General features: G+C 39.5%; 1 protein-coding gene across 3 annotated transcripts in view; it reads right to left on the bottom strand.

Annotated features, from left to right (window-relative positions):
* LOC119855010 (neuronal vesicle trafficking-associated protein 1) overlaps positions 1 to 25,709 on the bottom strand; it is a 112,016-nt gene that overhangs the window by 81,485 nt on the left and 4,822 nt on the right. Inside the window, exons 3-8 of one of the 3 annotated variants that reach the window (XM_038400357.2) lie at positions 22,738 to 23,843; positions 15,544 to 15,590; positions 9,858 to 9,931; positions 8,809 to 8,891; positions 8,556 to 8,717; positions 5,125 to 6,224 (exon numbers count right to left, since the gene is read on the bottom strand). In XM_038400357.2, the coding sequence (XP_038256285.1) occupies positions 5,551 to 6,224; positions 8,556 to 8,717; positions 8,809 to 8,891; positions 9,858 to 9,931; positions 15,544 to 15,590; positions 22,738 to 23,843 (2,146 nt within the window). In that variant the 3' untranslated portion in view covers positions 5,125 to 5,550. Of the gene's footprint in view, positions 1 to 5,124; positions 6,225 to 8,555; positions 8,718 to 8,808; positions 8,892 to 9,857; positions 9,932 to 15,543; positions 15,591 to 22,737; positions 23,844 to 25,709 lie in introns of those variants that run through there. The other 2 variants (XM_043512423.1, XM_038400358.2) reach the window with 2 other exon arrangements.

Below are 25,709 nucleotides of genomic sequence, written 5' to 3'. Positions count from 1 at the left end.
GAGCACAAGCTGGCCTCCCTTTGATCCTCTCTATAATTGCAGGATATATTTAAAATCATTCCCTTCTATCTCAAAAGCATAGAGCTACTTACAAATATTAACTGCAATCATGCTGACCTATCTCTCTGGTTCTAGTCATCTGTTTAATATAGAGTAGAAGGTCAGCTCTACATTAAAAGAGCCTGAAATAATTTATATCACTATACTGACCCCTGCAGAGCTTAACAAAAAGCAGGCAGATGTGTAACTCATGAATGCAGCTTCTCAGAACTGCATTGTGTGGTTGTATTAACAGGGGCTTTATAACCTTCAAGGAAAAATTCCCTCACCCCAAGAGAACAAAACTGTCGGCAAATCACAAAACCGCTGTGAACATCAAATACAACACCCTTCCCCCTGTATTTAAACAACAACATTATGGATGGCTTTTTTAAAAAATTAAATACTGAGATGTCATACCATTTAAAGATAGTATTTTTATGCAATAGGTAAAATAATTTTTATCTCCATTCACTAGGATAGAGATTTAATAAGGAGAGATGGAGACTGACTATTTAGAGACACCAAATTCAATATTAGGTGTCAGTAAGGATTAAGGAGTCAGGCTATAGGTCAGAAAACACAAGTCAACGTGTATTAACACAAAAAAAAAATCTATTTGCAGTAGAGTGGAACACAGGTCATTCTAAAATCATTAGTGAATTACATTAAAGACAGCTACGCTTAAGGCTCTTGTATTCTGTTGGCAATTTATTTTCCAAGTGACTCCATTCTCATATTTCAAATCATCGTGTAAAACTCACTTGGTTTGGCTAGCTTTCCACCACTAATTTTCTTTTCAGCTAACATCATCTACACATATTCTTGTACTTGACCTTTTGCACTCTAAGCACAACTCCCCAAACAAATCCCGAAGCAAGAAGATACAAAAAATACAAATTATCATTACCCTTCCCTGATGAATTCCTCCCCCCCCCCGGTCTATTTTCACTCTGTTTTGACTGGGGCTGGCCAGAAAACCAGAATTCCATTTAGCAAGAAATCAAGGTTTTGACATTTCCTTTCATTCTGCATCAGAAGGACACCAAGACTTTAACTTTTTCTCTCTCATGCACCAACCCCCACCCCCAAAACAATATCTCTCTGTCTCATTCACTCACACCCACACCCACCTACTGTGGTTAAGATACTTGCCTAGGATGTGGAAGACCTAGGTTCAAGTCCCTGATTTGAGGTGGAAACCACAAAATGAATAGGCAGGTTAGTGCCTTAACCATCAGTCTCTCTCTAGCCCATTCTGGGAGTGGTCTCTTACTTTGACCAGAAATTCTACCTTGGACCTGAGAAATCTTCCCAATGAAATTTGTATCAAAACAAAAATGTTTCCATGAAAAGTTTTGGTTTTGACAAAAATGCCCAACCAACTTTAATTTTCAGAAAATTAGATTGTAAACTTCTCAGGATAGGGAGGTGTTCTTTCAAGGGCCATGCAGACCTAATAGTAATAACAGTACATACAATTCCCCTGTATGCACACGCAAAGGGTTGTAATCACAGAACTTTACTCTTGGTTCTTATGTAATTAAATCCAGATATTATCCAAAAGACACACTAACATCATTAGAAGTCTAAGTACTACCACGGTCTAAAGTTCTCTTAATTATGGTGCAGAAATTAAAGAAAAAAGGGTAACTAAACAATGGGAAATTAGTGACGTGTATCAGATACAACAAGTGATTCAAGTACACAACATAGACTGAATGGCAATGCTAAACTGCATGATACCGTTTATAATAAATAACTAATTAGTAGGTACTTTATTTACACCACATTAGGTCATATCATTCCAAGAAATATTGATTTAAAAGACCTAGCCAAGGTACTTACACTGATCAGAATGGCATAGCAGCAGTGCCTGATGCTTATGCGCATGGCTAGGCATGTGAGCAACAACTATATGAATTTTCTGCTTGTAGAAACACTGTCCCCACAAAGCTAGCTGAATAATTATTTTGTGGTTTTCACCTCAAAGTGAAGATGCAGCTGCTGCTCTCTGATTTGGCCTTTTTCTCCCCAGGGGCAGGATCATTTTCGTAGCACCACCGTTCCCATTCACACTCAGAAATGCTGCTTTCATGTGGATTTAATAATTTGGCTCATAGGATTCTTTCCATATTTCAAGGAAACACTATCCCTTTCAAAGCATTCTTCCAGCGAGAGACCCCGCTGTAAAAAACATTGAATCACACTTGTTATGGCACATTTAGGGTGACTAGATTTTCTAAATGCAAAACCAGAACGTATTTTGGTGGGAGAGGGGGGGAAAGAAGCATACACACAGCAATGAGGAAAAGGAAGGTGCCTACTTCACCCCTTAGCTTCCCAGATTCCCTCACCAAGCATGCAAGATCTTCCCCTTCCTCCACCAGCTTGTCCCTCTTTCTCAACCCCTTCCTCAAAGGTCCTTGAAAACAGCAAGTATAGCTATTGGGCCTCAGTGCTGCTACAGTAATTCCTGCTGCCACCGTGACTCTTCATCATCTGTTACTGCGAGGCTCAACTGTGTCTGTGTTGAGCGTGTGCTGTTTTTCTCTACTTCCTTACTGAAAATGTATTGGATTATGAGAAGCCTCAAACAGCATTCCATAATTCATAGCCTGGCAGCAAGTCAGAACTGAATCTTTGTGTATTTGGGCAGGAACAGGGTCGCAAAGGGGACTGCAGAAAAGGGGGAAGAGAGTATCTTCAACTTGCTCTTTGTGCAATGTGGCTGCACTCATTTGGTATGTCCCCTCTCCAGCTGCCAAGTGGATGTGCATGCAGCAGGGCTGAAGGCTGTTGTTTCATCTAAGACAGTGGTTCTCAAACAGGAATCCGGGGCCCCTTATGGTGCCACGAGCAGGTTTCAGGGGATCTGCCAAAATAAACCAGAGAGCAGGGTCGGTGTTGGACTTGCTGGGGCGCAGGGCAGAAAGCCCAAGCCCTGACATGTGGGGCTGAAGCCACAGGCTGAACAAAGCAGCTTCGGGGGGGATGAGGGGGGGACACACCTGTGCCCTGCTTGATATCCCCTAATGCCAGTCCTGGCTTTTAAGCTACTGGATATGCAGAAAAACAGTTGTGGCACAGGTGGGCCAAGGAATTTTTATTGCATGTTGGGGGCCTCAAGAAGAAAAAGATTGAGAATCCCTTTTCAAAGAGAAATCCTGCAACAAGAGCCCCCTACAATGTGAACAGATCTACCCAGCATGAAAGAGATGGAGGAAGGAGTTTGCAACAGCTGCAATGTCCCCCAAATGTTCCTCTATCTGGGGGTAGAGGGACAGACTGTCCCAGGCATCTCCTGAGGCAGAAGGGAGGGTGAGAGATCCACAGGGTCACTGGTTTCTCCCTTTCTCAGTGACAAAGGCTGCTAGATTTACCTTTCATCTTTGATTGGACAAACCTGCTTGTGGGACCTGACAAGTAAGGGCCAAAGGGCACAGATGGGTCTTCCTTGCTCTTGACTAGTGCCTACTCACACTTTGCCTCTGGTACTGGGCCCAAGAATGGTGGTGGAAGTGTGAGAGTGAAAGAAAAACAAACAGGGGACAAAATAAGGTCTATTGAATAGATGAGCTGTTTTCACAAAGGCCTTTGGTGTTGACCAAAAAACGATGGTGGGGGAAAAAAAAAAAACAGGGAGAGAGAGAGAGAGAGAGGGGAAAGAGCTACAAAAAAAGGTTCAAAATAGAAAGCAGAAATTCTTTCCCATCTGCTCCAAACAGAAACCACTGTGGCCTACCAGTTAGAAGCTTTTGTTTTTTCTTCCAATCTGCACCTGCTGGCAAGAGGTCACAGTGTTTCCCTAAGCATGTGTGGACTCCCCTCTAAGGGATTCTATCAAATCTCTAAACTGTTTTCAAGTGTCTTAGCTTTTGTGTAAAACAAATGATGTTATGGTGGTGAAAAAAAGTTGTCATTACATGGAGTGAAACAGACGTAGAGATGTCTGTCTGAGTTTCCAGAGAGTCTGAAACAATAGCTAATGGACACATCCTATACTTGTATGATGATAGCATTTTTCTACTTCAAACAGGCCCACAATATCAAAGATGAAGCTGAAAATAAAACAGGGAAGCCAAAACCTTCTAATTACGTTTTTTCTGGTATAAAATAAAGACATTGTATAAACTGGTACCTACACCACAGGTGGGTTTCCTAGCTCTCTAGCAGGAAACTAGCGATTCCTAGCATATAAAGCCATGCTTTTTTCAAAAAAGAATGGCAATGTCATCATTTCCTGATGAGAACATACAGATCTCCTTCATTGCCATAGAACACTGCCAGCAACTCCTCGGACTACTAACTAGGCTTTTTGGTCTTAATTTTCATGCAATCAGTTGTTGTTTCAGGAGTTTTTTTCTGGTTTGACACATGCCACTGTGCCTAACAAGAAGCAAGGTTATCACATTGGCTAGGGGACATCAGTGCAGAGAGCTATCTTCCCATGCACAAATCCAGAAGCTCCTTATAAAGAAAACAACAGTATGACCTCTAGTTTACAAGTCTCCAGACACCGAAAAAACTTCAAAAGAAACAAGATTAGTGGGAGTCGTTTAAATTTCAAAGACTTTAATATCTATAAAGACATTTTGGCACAAAGCCTGAAAACACACTTAAATCGTTTGTAAACTGACTTGGCCTGTAACACTTGTTTGACGGCAGCAACCCAGTCTGTGAGGCAGGACCAAAGAGATAATGAAAATGAAAACCATCAACTGAACACTCAGGCCTCTGGACAACCTCCTTCGAGTCCATGAATCCCAATAATTTGCCAACATTTTCCATTAATTTACCAACAAACATGACAGTTTGTTGGTGCACTGACCATGAACTGTAGTGCAGCTCTGCTTGTCTTAATAGCAACAGTGAGAGAGCAATCTGGAATAAATGGAATTATACTGTTGAAATAGCTACCAACAATTTTCATTGCATCTTTACTAATTCAGAAAAGTGCAACACACTGAACAATTAAGATGTTAAGATGTAAAATAACTTCCCTTTATTCAAATTAAATTAGCATTTCTTTCATTTACTGTGTTCTACATTCTACAGATAAAACTTCTGTGCAAAATAGTTTACAAAATACTACAAAAGGCTTTTATTGTAAAAATAAAATTTCTAGATATACAATTACTTTGCACTATTGACAAATATTGTACAGAATTTGACAGTCAGTTTTAATATGTCACATTACTTAAATATATGAAGTCATGTAAACCAATGATCTTACTGATAAGCATTCCATTATTGGTACTTCAGCTTCTTGTGACTGAAACACTATTCTTTTCCCACACCTTACCCTAAGTACTGGTTTTGCTCACACACTCTCTATTCACCTTTGTGCACTTTAATAATGAAACTGGGCCTTGGAACAACTCAAGTTCCATTGAAGGATAGAGCATGCACAGTCAAATGGGAGGAAGTAAATACTAGCTGGAATATGTGGTCTTAGTCTGGTAAATTAAAACAATTCCCCTAAAAGTTGTGAGTTGGTAACATGAACCCTCATTGATCCAATTCGCTTTCATTCTGCAAGGTCTTCATAGCTAAACCCCACAGGGTCATACTGGAAAAGAATGGTCCCTCATTACTCCTATATGCAGCAGAAGATGCACGATTGCCCAGTGGGTCACCACAATGACCATCCAGGGTTGTCATTGATGAACGAATCATAGAAATATTATCAGACTGTAGGGGTTCTTCTGCAGGTGATACATCTACCTCTGTGTAAGTGAAAGGTGGCTGAGGAGTTTGTTGTGTCTGAGGTTTTGGGAGTTCAGCAGGATCCAGACTCAATTTCTGCTGGATTGTAGACTCCTGGTGTTGAATCATTGACCGCAACTTGCAATAAGAGCCTGCAGAACTATCAAATTCATTAGCTGAATTCCCAGCTGGACGAACAGGAAATTTAACGGATACTGGTAACAAAGTAACAGACATTTCTTGGGCAAACGAGTCAGAACCCTGAGATTTCTCAAGATCAGAAGTTTCAATTGCCTGAGTAAATTCCTCTAGTGTATTTGATCCCTCATCATTGGACTTGCAGTGCATTTTCTTGTGCCGCCGCAGAACAGCAGAACGAGTGAAGCATTTGTTACAGGTCTCACAGGTATAGGGCTTTTCTCCTGTATGAGTCCGCACATGTCTGCGTAGGTCACCAGACCCTGCAAAACATTTTCCTGAGAGACAGAAGTAATACTTTTAGATTTTGTTCCTCTCAATGTGAGTGCCATGAACATGTTTGATTAGAGGGAATATCAAGAGTTAAAACTACAGATCAACTCCTATTGTGTCATGTTCTCTGTCTAGAACAGTCTCTGACTTGTTCCTTCTATTTTTAAAACTCAATTATTTGTACTTTTCTTCTTCTTGACCCGACTTGCTCTCCTGTATTTCCATATTCTTCTGTTTATAGTCTATAGTATCAGAAATCCCCTCTAACACTGGAATGCTGTGACAAGCATTAGTAGCAACCGCTTTTCTCAGTTTGTCTCTGTCTTTGCTGAACTGAATCCCTTTGATCCCTACAGTAGCAGTCTGAGGAACATGGAATGTTGATGACATTTCAAAATACATTTTTCATAAAAGAACTGCACTACCTCAAATACACCTTACAATAATTCCCTCAATACAGAGGTACTATTGTCAGATACTACAGAGATGGGTACTGTTATAAAAACTTAGCTGTATTGATAATGTAAACATAAAACCCATTTTGGCTATAAAATAATTTTCAGTGTTGCAATTTTATTATTGCTAGGAGCATTCAGGTACTATGAAAAACTATCAACTTCTTAACATGCAGAATTGACATATTTTCAAAATAAACAGAAGCCAGAGGTAATATAACTCTTATAAAATTACAGACAGCAATATAGTAACTGACTGAAATTAGGCAAAGATACCAATGTCATAGTGCAGCAGGAGAAAAGGATGTTTCTAATTTCTAAAATTGCTACCTTAATTATACACAGTGATTCTGAGATTTTACATTCTTCAGAATGGTATAATTTGATTTTATATAGTTTTGTCCATATTAATGATTGTTTTAATGCTGTACGTTATGTGAACAGGTACCATGAAAATAAAATGTGTTATTTGAAAGCTTAGGAAATTGCAATTGATCTACTAGCCATTCATTTAAATATATTCTCATTTTTTGCCATTAAACTTTTGCATACAACTGTTTATATTAATCTCTAATTTTACAAAGCCCAGGCTTTTCTGCATAGCCAATAATGCTACACTATCATCGGGTTAGCAGGTGTTGAATTTTTGCATATGGTGGACTATTTCTTAAGAGATGGATCCTCTTGTGGGTCATTGTCTAGATTTCACACCTTCTCTGTGGAAATCAGATGAACTGGCTATAAGAACAACTAATCAGAACAATATTAAAGGGACAAGTTTAAAGTAAGCCTATTTTAATGTGATGGGAGAAACTGCTTGTTTACGCTTTCTCTAATTTGTATCTGCTGTTTGTTTCCTCTGACTGGATGAAAGGCTTTACATTAGTTAAGACTCACCTTTGTTGCCTCAAGAGCCCCATGCCAAGACATACTCTAGTTAGGTGTTTTTATCTTGTGTGTTTGCTATCCCTCTCCAATGTTGGTGTTCTTTGAACATGACTGAACTTGCACCAAAAGCAACAATAGTCACAAGAAGATAATTAAATACCATTGCAGGATGCTGAGAGGTGCTTGGGGTGTGAGAGATTAGATAAATAAATAAAACCTCTGTAAACTCACGAGCAAAGATGAATCGCTATCAAAGACAGCAGCTTTGCAGACCACCTGGAACTGGGATCCATCCAATACAATTTGAGAACTAGTATTCTCAGCTATGAGGTGTTGACCCAGTTATGCTTTATAATTCAAAAGAGCCTTTCCTTTACAAATTAAAGTGAAGGACTAAAGGTTGCTTCCAGCTTTCACTAGGATTCAGTGAGATCTCATTTGAATATTGCAACCAAACGTTTTGGACAAAAGCACTAAGGCTGCTATTTCAACATACTTCTTTTGGAAGGAGGCTAAGCATGTCCTGATAAGTAGAAAGTAAATCAAACCTCTGAAACAGCTATGATCAGTATTGCTGTTAAAACCAGACTATAGGGTCTAGAAAGAAGATTCACCACTTTAAACAACATTCACTCTTCCAGATTCCTTTCTATATTCTCCATTCAAAATTCACTTGTGATCTCATTTGTGCTCAGCCTAGCACTGTTTTAGGTTTAAAGAAAAAATAACTACCACATAGGTGATAACAACAGGGCACTTTGTTGAAAAAGTAACATTTGTACCATCAATAATGTTAAAGTCCTATGTATGAGATGGTGTAAACAAGTAATAAAACCAACTCGAAAATGATTTTAACCATCAGCTATGCCAAATAGAAGAGATCCAGGAAAGGATATTTCAATCCAGTTTTACTTTGTCCAAGACATCAGTGAGTAAGGTGAATTTCCATTAGCTTTTAAAAATAAATATGTATGTATTGTAAACCTTACTTACCACATGCTGAACAGCTGTATGGTCTTTCTCCTGTGTGCCTAATTCTGTGCTTTACTAACTTCCGTTGCATGTTAAATGACTTTCCACACTCATCGCAGGTGAATACTTTATCTGCTGTATGGGTCTTTTTGTGTTCCTTTAAGTTACTAAAGTTACTAAACCCTGGAAGAATGTAACAGACACTAAGATTAAGAAGACTACTCACATTTCAATCATAAACCCTAAAAGACAGAAAAAATTAATTCTAGCATACCTCTGCCACAGATATCACACAGATGAGGTTTTTCTCCAGAATGAATAATAATGTGACGCTGTACATCACCAGAAGCAGCAAATCTGGAACAGAATTTGGAAACTCAGTTAAAAGTGTTTCTACATACCTACTACTCTCCAGAGCTGTATATCATATAGGGAGCAGCGGTTATGAATGCTTCATCAGCCTAGCAAGTTCTAGAATGGTTAGAGGACTGTCATCTGAAATATTAAGAACTCCTAACACTAGATGCTATTTTGGGGACAGTGTCAGGTTCAAAATATTTTTTAAACAAACATAATGCCTTAAATTTCAAACATCTATTTTTAACAATCAAATTTATTTTTTGCCATTAATACTATTTCTTTAATTTTTGTATTTTGCCCAAGCTTGAACAAAAATAGACAAGCCAGTTACAAGTTTGTGTATTTTCTGTCATGTGCTGATGTTGTAAAGACTTCAAGGAAATATTTAAAAAACTCAAATAAAAATAATGAAGACCTATCTATTGATCATAGCTTTTGTAAAATTTAACAAAACCCTAATCATTCTGAGTCTAAATCATGACAATGTATAGCTTTAAAGGAAAAGCACAGAACTGTGCATACTTTGAGTCAACGTTTCCAAAAGTTGTGTTAAGTTAAATAGTTTAATTAGACATTGGATATTTTTAGTTAATTAAAAAGTTGCCAATGAACAGAAATCCAAATAAGACCATAAAGACTCACCGGACGTGCTGATTTATGGGATATGGCACTAAACATATATCTGCGTAAAGTAATTTAACCCATCATTCTGTACTTGCTTTTAATAAGCAATTCCTAATGTTAATCTCTTGTCATTTACCAGTATCCAATAAAGGCAGAAGTGCACAAAGAGTGAAGGGCAAATAAACAATAGAAGCCTATGGTGGTATAAATCAACACAGCCTACTCCTGTTACCTAAACCTTGGCCTCTGAGTTGTTATTAGGGTTAAGAAAATGTTTTATTAATACAATCTTAAAGCACTGACATACTAACTGTATAGGAGATTAACAACTGTACTAACCTTTTCCCACAGATTTCACAAATATATGGTTTTTCACCAGAGTGCCGACGTAAATGAGTCTGAAGGTTACCTGCCTGAAAAGATGGGAATAAATGGTTTAAAGAGGCCAGAACTAGCTAGTTGGTGTCTGTAGATGAAGAGGTGTAAAGAACAGAATCCAGAAGCTGGCTTTCAGTTCCTAATTTTAAAACGGTCAAGGTTATGCACCATTTGGAGAATGAAGAATTATGCTGTTTGACCAAGAAATAGTGTTGTCTACACTAATAGCCACCTATCTATCTATGCAGCTATAAATTGACAACAGCAAATTGGGAAACAGAAAAAAGAGCAAATTAAAAAAAAGAAAAAGCCCAGATTCAAACAATTTGGAAACAAGCTACATCTGAAAGACTGATCCTGTTAAGTGTGAAAACCTAGAACAACAACCAGGATTACAGTCATGGGGAGATGATTACTTACCAGTAATTAGATTTGTCTTAGTCTCCTTCTCTTTCCTATCCTACAAATAAAATACCACTACATCATGATGTATGACTTCACCTACCAGGAGGCAAAGAAAAATGGTCAGTTATTATCTACATATAATGTACTCAGGTCTGGGGGGAGGGATAGCTCTGTGGTTTGAGCATTGGTCTGCTAAACCCGGGGTTGTGAGTTCAATCCTTGAGGGGGCCATTTGGGGATTGGTCCTGCTTTGAGCAGGGGGTTGGACTACATGATCTCCTGAGGTCCCTTCCAACCCTGATATTCTGTGATTCTATGAAAAGCCACAAATATTTACCCCCAACAAAAGGAGAAAGTAGGATAAGGAAGAGGAGAAGACTATGAACAAAACAAATTACTGGTAAGTAATTTTTCCTTCTACATCTTCCATCTTCCCTGTCCTGCAAAAGTCATGTTGGCATATCAAGCAAGGCAGATAAGAACCCCAGAAGCGTGAAGCACAGTTCTTCCTAATAACTCTTTGGCCTAGGCTAAACCTAAAACTTAGGTCAACCTAACTACATCGCCCAGGGTGGGAAAAATTCACAGCCCTGAGCAACATAGTTAAGCTGACCTAAGACCTGGTGTAGAACCATTAGATCAAGGGAAGACTTTTTGGAGGGATGGATTAACTACAGCAACAGAAAAACCCTTTATGTGCTGGAGCAAGTATCTATACTGCAATGCTACAGCACCAAACCTGCAGGGCCATAGCTGTGCCACTGTAGCTGTAGTGTAGACATAGCCTTAGTAGCGAAGATCAGTGATGGCTCTGAATAGGTAATCAACTGAGACTCCAACTGTATATGCAAGACTTAGACATGTTGGAGGGAGGAGCCCCAAACATTGTCCAGGAATGTTTTACTTGATCCCAAGCTCCCTTGTTAACACTTGGCAACCTTTTTGCAATTCTAGAACCGTTAAGGAAAGCAACTGCTTTGGCTTTATTTAAATACAGCTCGAGTAGGGAATGTAAGATACATCTTTCTTATTAAGTGTACAGAGATTCTGGATAATGACCTTTATTCAGTGACCTCCCTAGATAAGGAAAGATCAGAGAAACTGACTTCAAGGCACACACTTCTGACTCTCTCTCCTTGAAATCCTCATAAGCAATGATAGCAACTCTTGACAACCAAAGTTTATGAATATAACGAAAAGTGGTGAAAGGAACTTTAAGGGGATGAAACAACAAAGAAAAGATTAAACTGATTGCAAAGAACCCATACAGATGAAAAATGACCATGGATTGCATCCTAAAACAGCTTGCTTTTAACCATTTCAAAGTCTTTCAGAAAGAAATCAGATTGACCCTTATACTCACACACAAAGAGTCAGAAAGCTGAAATCTATAACAGGAAAGGGAACTAGGACAGATGTTCTGGAGACTCACAGAGTCTATGAGTAGATCTCTGGAGGTCTGAGAACAATGGGCATCTCGACTAAGATAACCTCTCCTTTGTATAATCTGACCATGAACTGGGGTTTGGGAGAAGGGAGAATCTCCATGCAGAGGCACAACTTGGGAAGCTTGAAGTACACACATCACAGAAACGGCAGAACCTCTGTTTCTGTTGTACCACAGAACAAACAGGAATATAGGGATTGTCTGCACTTGAAAGTCATTTCAGATTAAGGCAGAGTGTGAATTTAAAGTGCAATAGCTATTCTGGAATAGTTTCCCATTTGGACATTCTTATTTTAGAATAACAGTATCCAAGGGGAGCTATTGCGGAATAGCTATTCTGGTTAATTTCCCTATGCAAATAAATCCATAATCCTTGACCCATCCCCTAAGGATGCCAGGACAATGAACTTATTATTACAAATTCTGATACCTTTGTTACAGGGGTAACTTGAAGCCTGGAGGAGGAGGATAGAAGTACAGTAGAACACCAGAGTTATGAACAGAGCGGTCAACCACACACTTCATTTGGAACCAGAAGTCCCAATCAGGAACAATCAGGCAGCAGCAGAGAACAAAAGAAAAAAGAAAAAAAGAAGAGCAAATACAGTACAGTACTGAGTTAAATATAAACTAATAAAAAAATAAAGGGAAAGTTTAAAAAAAAGATTTGACAAGGTAAGGAAACTGTTTCTGTGCTTGTTTCATTTAAATTAAGATGGTTAAAAGCAGCATTTTTCTTCTGAATAGCAAAGTTTTAAAGCTGTATTAAGTGAATGTTCACTTGTAAACTTTTGAGAGAACCATAACGTTTTGTTCAGAGTTACAAACAACCTCCATTTCTGAGGTGTTCATAACTCTGAGGTTCTACTGTAATCATTGTCCAATCACCTTTGGTCTGATCCCTGGGTTTTAACTCTGCAAAGGAATAATATTGACTGGCTAGGAAGATGAGGGATAGGCGGAGACTGGGCATTTCAGTGAAAGGGAGAGATATTAAAGATAATGGAATGGGATTTCTGAGCCTGACTGATCCTGGTTGCATTTCACACTAACTCAGAAGAAGAAAAGGACAGTTGATTTGATCCTTTTACAAATCTTTGTGACCAAAACAATCTCAGGCTCAGGCGGCATGTCTTAGGGAGCAGACACTCACACAAAATGTACTGAAAGAGACTCTGCCGAAAAAAGTACATAAGAGACCGGCAATGTTATCCTTGATTGCAGAGAAGAGGTGTGGCAAAAAATCATGCAGGAAAGGAGCTGGTATACTGATAGTGAGGGGAAGACACATGCTGGGAGGCAAAGGGCCCTTTCTTCTCTCCAAAAGTCAAGGTTAGTTTAAAGTAGGTTCCTTTTGCTCATCTTCTTTCTATATCCAATCTCAAATTTTACTACTTTAATCTTCCATTTATTTCTAAGTACAAAAAACAATACTGATCCAGCATCTGCTATGCACTTGGAACTGCAATAGACGTCAATAGGAGTCCATGAACTTGACCGATGTAAGACTGGGCCCAAAAGCACAGCAGATGAAGGCTAGAGAGAACAGTGCTGTAGTCTCTCATACTTATAGGATGTGACAGCAAAGAAAACAGAGGAAAGTGGGAGGAACTAGACATTATAAAGGCAGAAGTAAATTTTCTTTGCACCTTACTTCTTGGTAGGTGGAGTCTTACAACATGTGGTTATGGTATTGCATTTGCAGAATGGAGAGAGACATGATAAGAAGACCGATACCTAGAATTTCACTATTTCACCCTTCATTTGCCAATATTCATCAGTTCATTAAGCCAAGAACAACTGAATTTTAAACACTGCTTTTGTAAGTCACAACACGTTTTTAAGATGTTAACATAAGGAAAGAATAGGGAGGGATGTAAATTCCACTTTATGAATAGTAAAGTGGTTGTAGCACTTGGATTGCATTGTGGACCTTATATTTTGCAAACATGCATATCCTGTATTATAATTAGTCTATCAGCACCTTCAGGAGATTAAGATAGGGGAGAAAAACTGTTTAAGAGTAGTTAAAATGAGAAATTACAGTTTGCAGTACCTTTTGTCAACAGATGGAAAATTAAAAGAATTCATCAAAAACAAAATCTGTTACATGAAAAATGTTTTAAGGTTGTCATTGCTGTGATACATTCTTTATTTACTGTTTCCTCTCCCCTCCCACAAATCCCCCTTCAATAACTTAAACCAGCCTTGCAAAATGCTACTCCGCTTGCCTGATGCAAGAAATGTTTTATGGTCAAATAAACCAACCATTTTTTCTTATCCTCATCAACATAAAGGGCAGCAATACGTTCTTGTACCTAGGCTAGTATATCTTCACAACAATTTTGAAAAGCTGCTTTTAATGGTTATACCCCTTCTGATACTTAGAATTTCAGTCTTCAACCAAAAAAAATGTTTTCTATGGCTAATATGCACTCAAAGCTGTCCAAAATGACTGGACAAGCACAACTGAATACTGAATGTAGGGCCGGACCTCACACTTCAGTTATAAAATCTATCCCAGTATAAAACATGCATTTGACTGTTTCTCTCTCTCTCCCACCACCTGCTCATCTCCCTCTTGTAAAGTGTAAGTAGTCTGATATAACTACAGGGTATCTTATGATCAAATAAAGGATGGAATAGAGTAAGACTGTGAGTACAGATAATAAATTACAATGAAAAGGTGGAGTCCTAAATTTTCAGAAGTGGTCTGCAGTATTGCTGATGCAGTTTTAGGGACAAAACAAACTGCATCCTTTCTAACAGCCTCCCTGATTGTACCTGTAAGTCAAGTAGTTAGGTGCCTGATATATGCAAATGCAAGTGAATTTAACAGTACCTGCAACTCTGCAATTTAAATATTGGAGGTCAAGTTGAGGCGCAGATAAAATTCAAGGCCAGAATTTCGGGGGGGGGGGGGGGGGGAATCTGACTTTTATTTCCTAAGTAAACTTAAACTGGATTATTGTGTCAGGCTTTGGAACCATTTGAATTTCAGTTAAAAAGAAATTAGTCTGATTCTATTTATGCAATTATCAGCTACTCAATGTTTCATATTTGGACCTCTGGAGAGGTCTGCCTTGCTACATTTGATATATAGGAAGACTATAGGGTTTGCAACAAATTATATATCTGACTAAGAGGTATTTGCTTTAGAGCAGTGGTTCTCAACCTGTGGCCCAATCAGCACGGAGCTGTAGCCCATTTGACAATCTCAAGCCCAGACAGGTAGTATTGGATGCAGCCCACATAACACATTATTGGCCACATATGCGGCCCATGATGGTAAATAGGTTGAGAACCACTGCTTTAGACTATGTAAAAATAATAGTATGCAAGACTGACTCCACTGTTCCTGTGAACACCACTCAAATTGTATTTCTAGATAAGGTACATATATATTTTAGGCCCCACATTGTTATAATTTGGCAGTGAATGTACTCTAGATTTTAAATATGCAGAGGACTTTTTTAAAAAAAAAAAGTCTACATAACTAAGCACCCAATTGCTGAGAAAAAAAGCATGAAAATTAAAGACAGATTGAGGGAGAGGTGATAGAACTGCTACATAAAAGTAAAAGAAAAAGGCAGAAAACATCTTAAAGAAATCTAGAAAACTGTAATTTGTATTTTCAAAAGCCACCACAGGTGGTTAAATCCTAAATTTAGGATTGTAACATTGGACAAAGCCATGTCATTTATATCACTGCCAACAGAACTAAGTTTACTTTTAGAATCAAAACATGGATACATTTAGTTTAACTGTAAGTATCATAAAATAAAATATTCCCACCTGTGAGAAGTGTTTCCCACAAATGTTACATTCAAAAGGTTTCTCACCTAAAAGGAGAAAAGACAGAACATAGCATATCTAATAGTTTCAACAGAATACAAATGTTTTAAATTGGTATACTTCCCTCTAAAAGATATAATTTAGATACAACTTAAAGCCAAAAGGACACTTACCAAAGTAATTTAAAGAGAAAATTAAATAGGTATTGTGTTTCTGTCATTTACCTCTTAAAGGAGAATCTCTTTGAAATATAATTTATATTTCACTAACAAATAACTAGTAAAAAATGGACAGGAATAGAAACGTTCTTAACATTTACACTTTCTTCCTTGCAGGATAGGGGTGAGAATGAGAATTATAAATGCTTGAAGGAAATGTGGTAACTGTCAAATTAAGACAAAATTAAAAGGAGCACATCAGTTTTACACTTTTACACACAGACACACACACACCCCTGACCTGTAGACTGAAGTTAATCATTCACAGAGAAATCAAGTGTGTGTGAGGTCTTGTACTCTCCCTTTGCAAGATTCTGTTCACTTGACAAATCAGCTCTGATTGGTCAGAGACCCTGGAAGCAATCTACAGCCAGTGACTTCTCACTAAAAATAAACTGTATTTAACTGCCTTTACTTTTGCCCTCTAACCCTTCACACTTAGTTGTCCAGGATCTGACAACTGACTTGAGCATTTTGGTCAATAAAGAGTTTTGATGTTTCTCAACCAGGTATAAACTGGTATTTCAGTCTCTCTCAAAATTATTTTGTGTAAGGAGCTTGACAAATAGGGAAATTAGTCCAATACACTATACTTTTTGAAATGTACTGTAATCCCATTATACTGATATTTAGCCACATTCTTCAGTTTTCTAGTCCAGAAACCTAGTATCAGTTTGAATCAATGTATTCTCTTTTCCACCTATTCCACAGAGTCATAGAATATCAGGGTTGGAAGGGACCTCAGGAGATCATCTAGTCCAACCCCCTGCTCAAAGCAGGACCAATCCCCAACTAAGTCATCCCAGCCAGGGCTTTGTCAAGCCTGAGCTTAAAAACTTCTATAAGGACATTTAGTCACTAAATATTTTTTCTGCCATAGTTCTCAGTTTTAATGGGTTTCCTAGTTTTAGATTATGGGTAGTTTTCAAGACTGCATCTGTGATTTAGGAGCCTAAATTCCATTTTTAAAGTGACTAGGGCCAGATTATTAAAGATATTTAGCTGCCTAAAGATGCACTTAGGCATTTAGACCTAGGCTTTTTAGGTGCCTAGAAAATCACTGTGATCCACAAAGCCTGGGTTAGGTGACTAGGCTCTCTATACAACGAATGGGGATAGATGCCTCAGAATGGGATTCACAATAAGCAGCATGCTAGGCAGCTTGGGGCAGCTCCTCCCCCAAGCTAGCCAATGGGAGAAGGCAAGAGGAGGAGTGTTTGCTAAACCCTGCCAATCTCACAGAAACAGGCACTTAAGACTGGGCTGCTGGGAAGCTCTTCCCTTTGCTTGGGATTTTCAGCTGCAAACCCTCTCCTGGGATTAGGTGCCTATGCTATTTTAGGAAGAAGCCCAGAGGGGGGAGGACTACATCCCTCATTATTTTAGCCCAGTGGATAGAGGACTCATCTGGGATATAGGAGAGCCTACTTCAAGTCCCCTCCTCCACCTGAGGAGAAGGGATTTGCACAGAGCTCTGCCACTCCTCAGGTCAGTGCCCTAACCACTGGGCTATAGGATATTCTGATGTACGGCCTCCTCAGTCTCCACTGCTGAAGCTGTTCCATTGTGGATAAATAATGAAAGCATCACTGACGGAAAGGGGGAAAATAGGGGGGAGAGAGAATGAATATGACTGTGTATCCTAGTGGTTACAGCATTCACCTGTGAGACCCAGGATCCAATCCCTCTGCACCAATGACTTTTTAAAATTTATTTTTACACAATGGAACAGTTTCAGCAGGAGAGATTGAGGGAGCCACACATCTTTCATAGCCCTGAGAAGTAACAGATCCCCATTCAAATTCCTTCTCCCCCTTGGGTCAAGGGGGGGGACTTGAACCCAGGGTCTCTGACACCACAGTGAATACCCTAGGCTACACACTGGGCTAAAAATTATGAGGGAGGTCCTCCCTCCACCCACGGCTGTTTTGTGTAAGCTCACCTATTGTGTCCCGATCTAGTAGGTGAGTTCTGAGCACTTTTACCAGACTGGGCTCTGCAGGCAAATCCAGGAGAAGAATGCCTATTTTCCACTGGTTTGAGACTAGCCCTGTGGCTCAGGCATCCAAATGCCTGGAGTGAGGCAGTAGCGCACATGCTCAGAAGCAGAAACACAGGTGCCTATGAAAATTTTAATTAAAAAAAATAGGCACTGAGTGAGTTTAGGTACCTCAGGTTTAGATGGCAACTGGGCAGGGGTTTGTGAGTCCCTGTGAAGCCTGATTCTGGGATTCAAGCAACTAAAGTGGCAGTTAGTCACCCAAGTCCTTTTGTGAATCTTGCCCTTTCTAGGATTTTCAGAAGTGCCCAGGAACCTGACTTCCACGGATTTCAATGGGAGTTAGTCATCTTGGCACTTCTGAAAATCCCACTAAGTACTAAACATCTTTAAAAGTCCAGCCCTTTGGTACCAGGGAACCGAAGACTCATTGAAAGTCAAAGGACTAAGGGATTTTTGAAATTTTTACCCTATACCTGGTTTCTGAACCATCACTGAAGTGGAAAAATAGTCTATTAACCTTGTCTATCACTTCCCTAATTTTGCAGAACATCAGTCATACAGTCTGTGACCCTGAGAACCCATCAATGACAATTGGCAAAGGGTTCATTCACTGTTCTGTAACAATAACCCAGGACAGGCCTGACAAACTCACTACACCCAACAAATTGATTTCATAGTATTTATCCAAAGAAGGTCAAGGGAGGTATCTAATAAAAGCTTATGTCATACTGATCTTCATAATTATTGAGAGATGTATGTACGGATGACATTTAAGGAGCTGTGTGTATATACATAAGAAAATATATTTTAAAGTCTGAGTCAAAGCAGGGTTGACAAGCAGATTTTGACCAGACAAAGGATGTACATTCAATCATTTGCCTTGGTTCACATGTAAAATAAGTATTGTACGTCAACACAATGGAAGCCCATCTGCATACAACATATGGATGTGAATGCAACATGGAGCCAGTGCATCAGGGAATAAACCACAGGGGTCATCCTGACTCTGGGGATAAAACAATGAATATTGGGGATTCAGAAGGCAAAAGGACCTTTTCATCCTTCACAGAGGAAGTTAAAAGGACAGCACGTTTTGCATTTATTAAAGGGAAATCCCAACCATGTTGGTTGGAGACGCTGTGAGCTTGCTTAGGGTGAGATTAACTATGTTAGACAAGAGTTTTAGCCTGTTGAAAGTTTAGACTCTGAGAAGCATAAAGTTATACATTTTGTTTTATATGTAACCATTCTGTTTCCATTTGTTATCCTTACTCACTAGCTCTTAAATCTTATCCTTTGATAATAAACGTATTATTTTCACTATATCTCAGCATTGTGATATTATATTTGAGCTGATCTGCAGTTGAATCAAACAAGCTGATACGTGCACTGTTCCCTTAGGGGGTAGCTTACCTTGTAATTTCTGAGAGTGTCAAATGGTTAAGGGTTGGATGCTGCAGGGGAATGCTTCAAGGGGATTTGGGGATTGGGATACCGTAAACCTACAAGGCAAAGTAAGGGCTGGGAGAGCCCTGAAGAGATTGTTTCCGTGGCTCACAGACTGGTAGTGTCAAGGGAATTGATGTCCAGTTAAGTACAAGAAAATCTTCCTACCATTTTGAATACCCTGCTTCTAACACCCAAAAAGCTACACTGATTGTTAGCAGAACTGTTGTATCTGACCTTGGTTGATAAGAGGGCACTAAGAAACTACCTCTCTCCCTAGTTACCCAGACTATAGAGGGATTTGTAGATTAATGTACCAACACCTAATGCCCTGAGTTGTACACACAAATAAATAGGAAGCAACCCATTACATGGAGCACAGGTGTAGTATGTTCAACAGAATTCACACCACTAAATAGATTGAGTCATAGAATACACATGACACAGGAATATACTTAATAGGGTAAGCAAACAGACAGTATCAAATTCTCTTCCCTTTACACCCTGGTGTGTCCCCTCTTCCTTTGCCTTTCTGTTTAGTATACCTCCTACTGCTTTAGCCACCCACATGTCCTTGCTTTGTCTGTCTCAATTTCCTATACCTGTGCTGCTATATCCCATTCCCAGCACCCCATTAACAGCTAAATGGGTCAGAGCATTGAAGAATTACATGATGTACTTCCCACCTCCTCGCCCTCTTTTTAAAACTACGTAACAGGAGAATGCTGCAGAAGTCAGATGATGCCATCCCACCTAAGTAGCCTGCAGTAGCTATTTGAATTGACTATGAAAATACAACAGACTCTAGACGAATGTCACATGGAAGCATAAGCACAATTCTGCTATCTGGTGTTCTATTCATTTCTTGAGTTATTTTGAAAAACAAGAATTGAAGGAGCAAGGTTTCTGAAAACAACATGGAATTCCTGTGCACTTCAACTCCTGCTCATGGATTAGCAGCGTACAGGACAGCAACACTGAACAGAAAACCTAGTGGGATCAGTCTTGTTACATTTTATATAGTCAAGCTGAATATGTGTGCAGCTGAAACTGCAGTTAAAAACAGCATAGAGTTGGATTGTGTGTGAATACATGGATTTCAAGCAGGAGTGGGACAGTAGCACCATAAAGATTGCACGCAATGAATGTAAATAATCATGTAAATTTATTATTGCAACCCTGTCCTTCTTGGACCTCCCCCTGTTCAGTGTTCCTCACTGCATTGTGTCTAAAATGAAATTGTAAGATGTCAACCAGAGATCATGTTTTGTTTGCTCTATAAAGAACATAGGTCTCGCTGAATAAATAATAGTATATTCCATGGAATGCTGGATTTACAATATACATTTTTCCACAAACAATTTAAAGTGGTTTACTAGATTGGTATGCAAAATTTTTTTCTGCCCAAAGAAACCTATAAAGAATTAAAATCCAGTGTTTGGGCAACATCATTTTAAAAAAATACTCATGTGAGTGAGAGTTGAAACATGAACAACCAGAAAACCTCACAAAAACTGAATGAGACCTTTTGGAGTAGACCCTGTGATGGAGAAAGTTTAAATTTCTTGCAATCTAACAATTTATGGAAATTTAAATTCCCATTACTAAAGACTATGATTTATAAAAGAAATGAATGCATGTTAAAACAAGGGCCACATTTTCTTTGACTTTTGCGCAGAAAATGCACTTTTACTTGTCAGATGATATTTATTTGGCGATATGAACCCTTATGCATTTGTAAATTATGTCACTGGCTATTGGAATATAAAGGAAAAGGAGGGGCAGAAAACATCCGCTAGCTGAGTCCCCATGAAAAACACCATGGTAAATGATGGAAATTAATGGTATTGCTTGATTAATTGAGTATTAATACTAAGCCAGTGGTCACCAACCCATTAATAGTGATTGACTGGTCAATCCATGCCCCTGCAGCAGGGGTAGAGAGGGATGGTGGTGGTGGTGGAGGGGGCTCCGCACTGCTCCTGCCTGCAAGCACCGCCCCCGCAGCTCCCATTGGCCAAGAACGGGGAGCTGTGGCCAATGGGAGCTGCAGGGGCGGTGCCTGCAGAAAGGGGCAGCACGTGGAGCCACGTGCCTTTCCCAAGGGCTGCAGAGGCACGTTGGCCCCTTCTGGGAGCGACATGGCTACGTGGTGCACTACTGGCTGGCGGGGAGGGGGAGAGTGCATGTGGGTGTGGCTTGGCTCATGATGGGGAGGAGGTGCCTGAGTGGGGCTGGGGCAGGTAAGTAGCCTGCCTTAGCCCCGCTGTGCCACCGACTGGGAGCCACCAGAGATAAGTGCCCCGCGTCCCGGAGCCAGCACCCCATACCCCATTCCTGAGCCCCCTCCCAGAACCAGCCTCCTGCACTCCAACACTCTGCCCCAGCCCAGAGCCCCCTCCTGCACCCAAACTCCCTCCCAGAGCTTGTACCCCCTGCCCCCAACCCCCTGCCCCAGGCTCAGTCCAGAGCCCCCTCCCACACTGCGATCCCCTCAGCCCCAGCCCAGAACCCAAATCCCTGCCCAGTGAAAGTGAGTGAGGGTGGGGGAGGGCAAGCAACAGGAGAGAGGGGAATGGAGTGAGTGGAGCAGGGCTTCAGGGAAGGGGAGTGGCAGATCCTGGGTTGCCCTTAAATTCAAAGAGTGATCTTTGGAGTAAAAAGATTGGAGACCACTGAGCTAAGCTAAAGTTTTATAAAAGGTTTTTTGAGTGAATTTACTGTAGTTCTACAACTTTATTTGTTGGGGACATTAAACATTCGGAGTGATGAGTTAAAAAGTTAGAGTGGGTTTATTTTTCACTGTAACAAAGAAATACTAAGCTGTGTTTTCTGTTTTTAGAAATCACTCTGTGCTCGATTTTAAAATGAAGTTATCTGAATGGATATTAGAAGTGTACAGTCAAATTGTTCAAACTCCCTCATTTTCTTTACAAAGTACATATGTCCACTAGGACCATAGTATCCACTAGAAATCTCGATAAACACTGTAACTATCTACCAGTGTGTTTCGCACTATGCAAAAGAGAGGAAAAGTTCCTACCCCATATGATTTACAATGGTCTCAATTCAGTGTGAAATACTACAGAAAAAGGTAAGTCTGCTGGAATTTACAGATTCTTTAACTACAAATTTTCCCTCACCCACATCCATTTGTACTGACTTTTCTCCATACATCTATGCTTTGGGGAGTTATACACTCTGGGTATAGAGCATAAAAGGTGTCTCCTTTAAAGGTGAGAAAAAATATGACATTTACATTTAAATATTACAAAGCATGCTTTTGAAGAAAACCTTAGAAAATTTAGTTGAGAGAATGAAGAATAAATTGAATCTAAAAGCTTTTCTCTATTCACTTAATATATTCCTGTAACTGTCTTTTTCCCTACATCGCTTCCCACAGAAAGTACATTTTTGAAAATGAATCCCTATGAAACAACCGTCTTTGAACCAGGAGGAGGTCTGGATGTCATTTTCCTTTTTATCTCGTTATTAAATATTTGGTCTGCAAGCAGTAAATAACTGTACCTGTATGAGACCTTTTATGGAGCTCCAAATTGCTTGGATGTTTAAAAGCCTTTCCACATAATTCACAAGTATATTGCCTCTGTGACTGAAGAATCTGTGATTGCTCATCTTGTTCTGAAGGACCTTGAGGTCTTTCCGTTTCAACAGTTTGTTCAAAACTCTCTGAACTCACAAGATCTTCAGTTTCTTTTTCTTCAGCAGCATTAATATTTGTCATCTCCATGGTACTTTCATTTACAGATTCAATTACCCTTGTTATACTGTTGTCATCTCTCTTAGGTTCAGACAATTGTTCTGCAGACTTCTGTGATCTTAGAAAATTCAGTTTTTTAAGGTGTATTGCCTTTTTTAACCGCATCTGTTTGGTAGGCTGCAAAGACGTGCTTTCCAAATCTTGGTCTGAAGCAGGTTCATTCAAGGATTGAACCAGAAAGTTGGAGGGTAAGTGGTCAGAGGATTCTAAAATACATTCAGATTGACTGACAGTACAAGAATTGCTCTCTACTGTACTTAGTTCAGTAGATGTATTGAAAGCAAAGGATTGTTCTGTTATTCTCTCATGGTTGGAACATGCATTCTGCTTGTAGAACTGCTTGCTATAAAAGTTGCGCAGTTTATAATAGTAATTTGGCTGTTTAAATGGAAGCTCTGTGCAATTATCATCTAGGGAGTCCTGTGTCTGTTTCTGTACATCACCTGAGGAAGTATGAAGATTAATAGATTGTGATCCATGGGAATGGTGGTCATCCAACACTTTACTCGCTTGTGCATCTGATGAGCATTCATGCAGTAAGTTAGTACCATAACTTTCATTCACACAGTTAGTCTCTGTAGCCAAAGTACTTTGCAAGGAGAACACACTATTGCAAGGCATGCTGGCAGGAGGCTCTACAGCTGTGGAGGATTTTAAAAAAGTGTGGCAAATGTTCAGCACATTTTGCACTTGCAGACATTGTGCAATATCCAACATAGCTTGTACATTGTCCTGGCTAAGATCAAGGTGCGAAGTGTACATGAAGTCCAAGATCTGGCCTATGCCACCTACATTTTTAATGTCCAAGTGAAAGACATCATTCTTCTGGCCTGGAGAATTCTGAAATAGGGTCCTGATGAAATAAAGCATAACCCTTTATAATATACAAGCACATACACTGCTAGTCTGAAGAGCTTTTTTATAAAATATCTATCAAACACAATATCCTAACCAATGTTCCCTCTAATTTTTGACAGGCCGTGTGCGCAAAAAATTTCTTCTGTGCAAATTTTTGACAGGACGTGTGCGCAAAAAATTTCTTCTGTGCAAATTGTTGTGCTTCTGTGCAAATCTTTGTGTGCGCAATGTTTTGCCATGTGTGCGTTTAGGATCTGTGTGTGTGATCCTAACACAATGTGAATCAATAACTCGATATGCAACATGCGGCTGAGAGACCGTTGCTCTGGTACTTATTGATAAGACTTTTGAAACTGCTTGTAATTAGCCTAACTCTGCTTCCTTTGAAGCAAATGGGAGTTTTACTGTTAACTTCAACAGGAGCAGCTATGCCACTGTTGAGTGCTTTTGAAAATCTCACCCTACACTTGTAATATCTTATGTGCTTTAAATATCAACCTTAATGTTGTGTTAGTGGACTGTTTGTGCAGAAGTGGACAGATTGAGAAGGGGCCTTCCCCTTCCCTCCTGGCAAACAGAATGGGAGCGAGAAAGGAACCTCTACATTTAGCTAATCAAATAAAGGTGGGACCCCACATTTCAGAAAATCAAAGTGCTCCCCCTTCCGGCAACTAAGCCTTTCCTTCAGGCTCTGCCAGTGAACCTCACTGGGGCTCATGCTTCTTAGAGCTCTGCCTAACAAGTAGGTTTAAGAGGCTGGTAAAATTTTCAAGCTGTGGCCATATCCATAGAATAAAATCACTTTATAAGCATACTACCGAAGCCTACTGTAATTCTGTTTTTATTTAATTTGGGCTAGGATGTTGAAAGAATCCTAAAGTAATTGGGCATCCAATGCCCACTGAAATTCAACAGGAGTCGAGCTTAAATTTAAACTTAATGGCCAAAACTCTTTGGGCATGAGTCAAAGTTTATTTTTACAAAGTTACAGTTTATTATTGACAGTGCTTATGACACTATAACAGGTGGAGAAGCATTTGAACGTCAACTTTCCTTCTCCTCATAAAGTCACTATAAACTACCTTCTCCCAGTTATTGTTTTTATATATGTATTATTGGTAGCACAAGCTTTAGAAATGGTGAGAGAAGAAACAGGGTTAAAAAAAAAAAACCCAAAACCATATCAGACGATTCATGACAGGCAAGGAAAATTTTGTTGCCCAGCATCCCAAGACAAGTGACTATTAGATGCTGCTTGCTGCAAGGGCTACGGACACTTTAAAAACTTTCAGATGCATTGACTAGCACATCAAGAAATTTCAGTGTATGACTCTGTTCCAGATCCAGATTTGGAAAAGCTAAAAAAAGAAAAAAAAACTGTCCTCCAGCTTGGTTTCCTTTTAAGCACCAAGCAGCAAAAGGGGATGATCTGGTTGTCTGACACACTAAATCTCTCACCTGGCTCTCCTCACCATATTGCAATCCCATACTGCACTTTGGAAGGTCTAAATTAGCTGTTACCATTCAAGAAAGAGATCTTGGAAGTCACTGGGGATAGTTCTCTGAAAACATCCACTCAATGTGCAGTGGCAGTCAAAAAAGCGAACAGAATGTTGGGAATCATTAAGAAAGGGATAGAGAATAAGACAGAAAATATATTGCCTCTATATAAATCCATGGTATGCCCACATCTTGAATACTGCCTGCAGATGTGGTTGCCCCATCTCAAAAAAGATGCAATGGAATGGAAAAGAGCAACACAAATGATTAGGGGTATGGAATGGCTTCCATATGGGGAGAGATTAATAACACTGGGACTTTTCAGCTTGGAAAAGAGATCACGAAGGGGGGATATGATAGA

The sequence above is a fragment of the Dermochelys coriacea genome, chromosome 4 (genome assembly GCF_009764565.3).
Source record: "Dermochelys coriacea isolate rDerCor1 chromosome 4, rDerCor1.pri.v4, whole genome shotgun sequence".
Taxonomy (NCBI): domain Eukaryota; kingdom Metazoa; phylum Chordata; order Testudines; family Dermochelyidae; genus Dermochelys; species Dermochelys coriacea.
The sequence above is the reverse complement of the archived record's forward strand: the minus strand, read 5'-3'. Positions and strand labels throughout refer to the sequence as shown.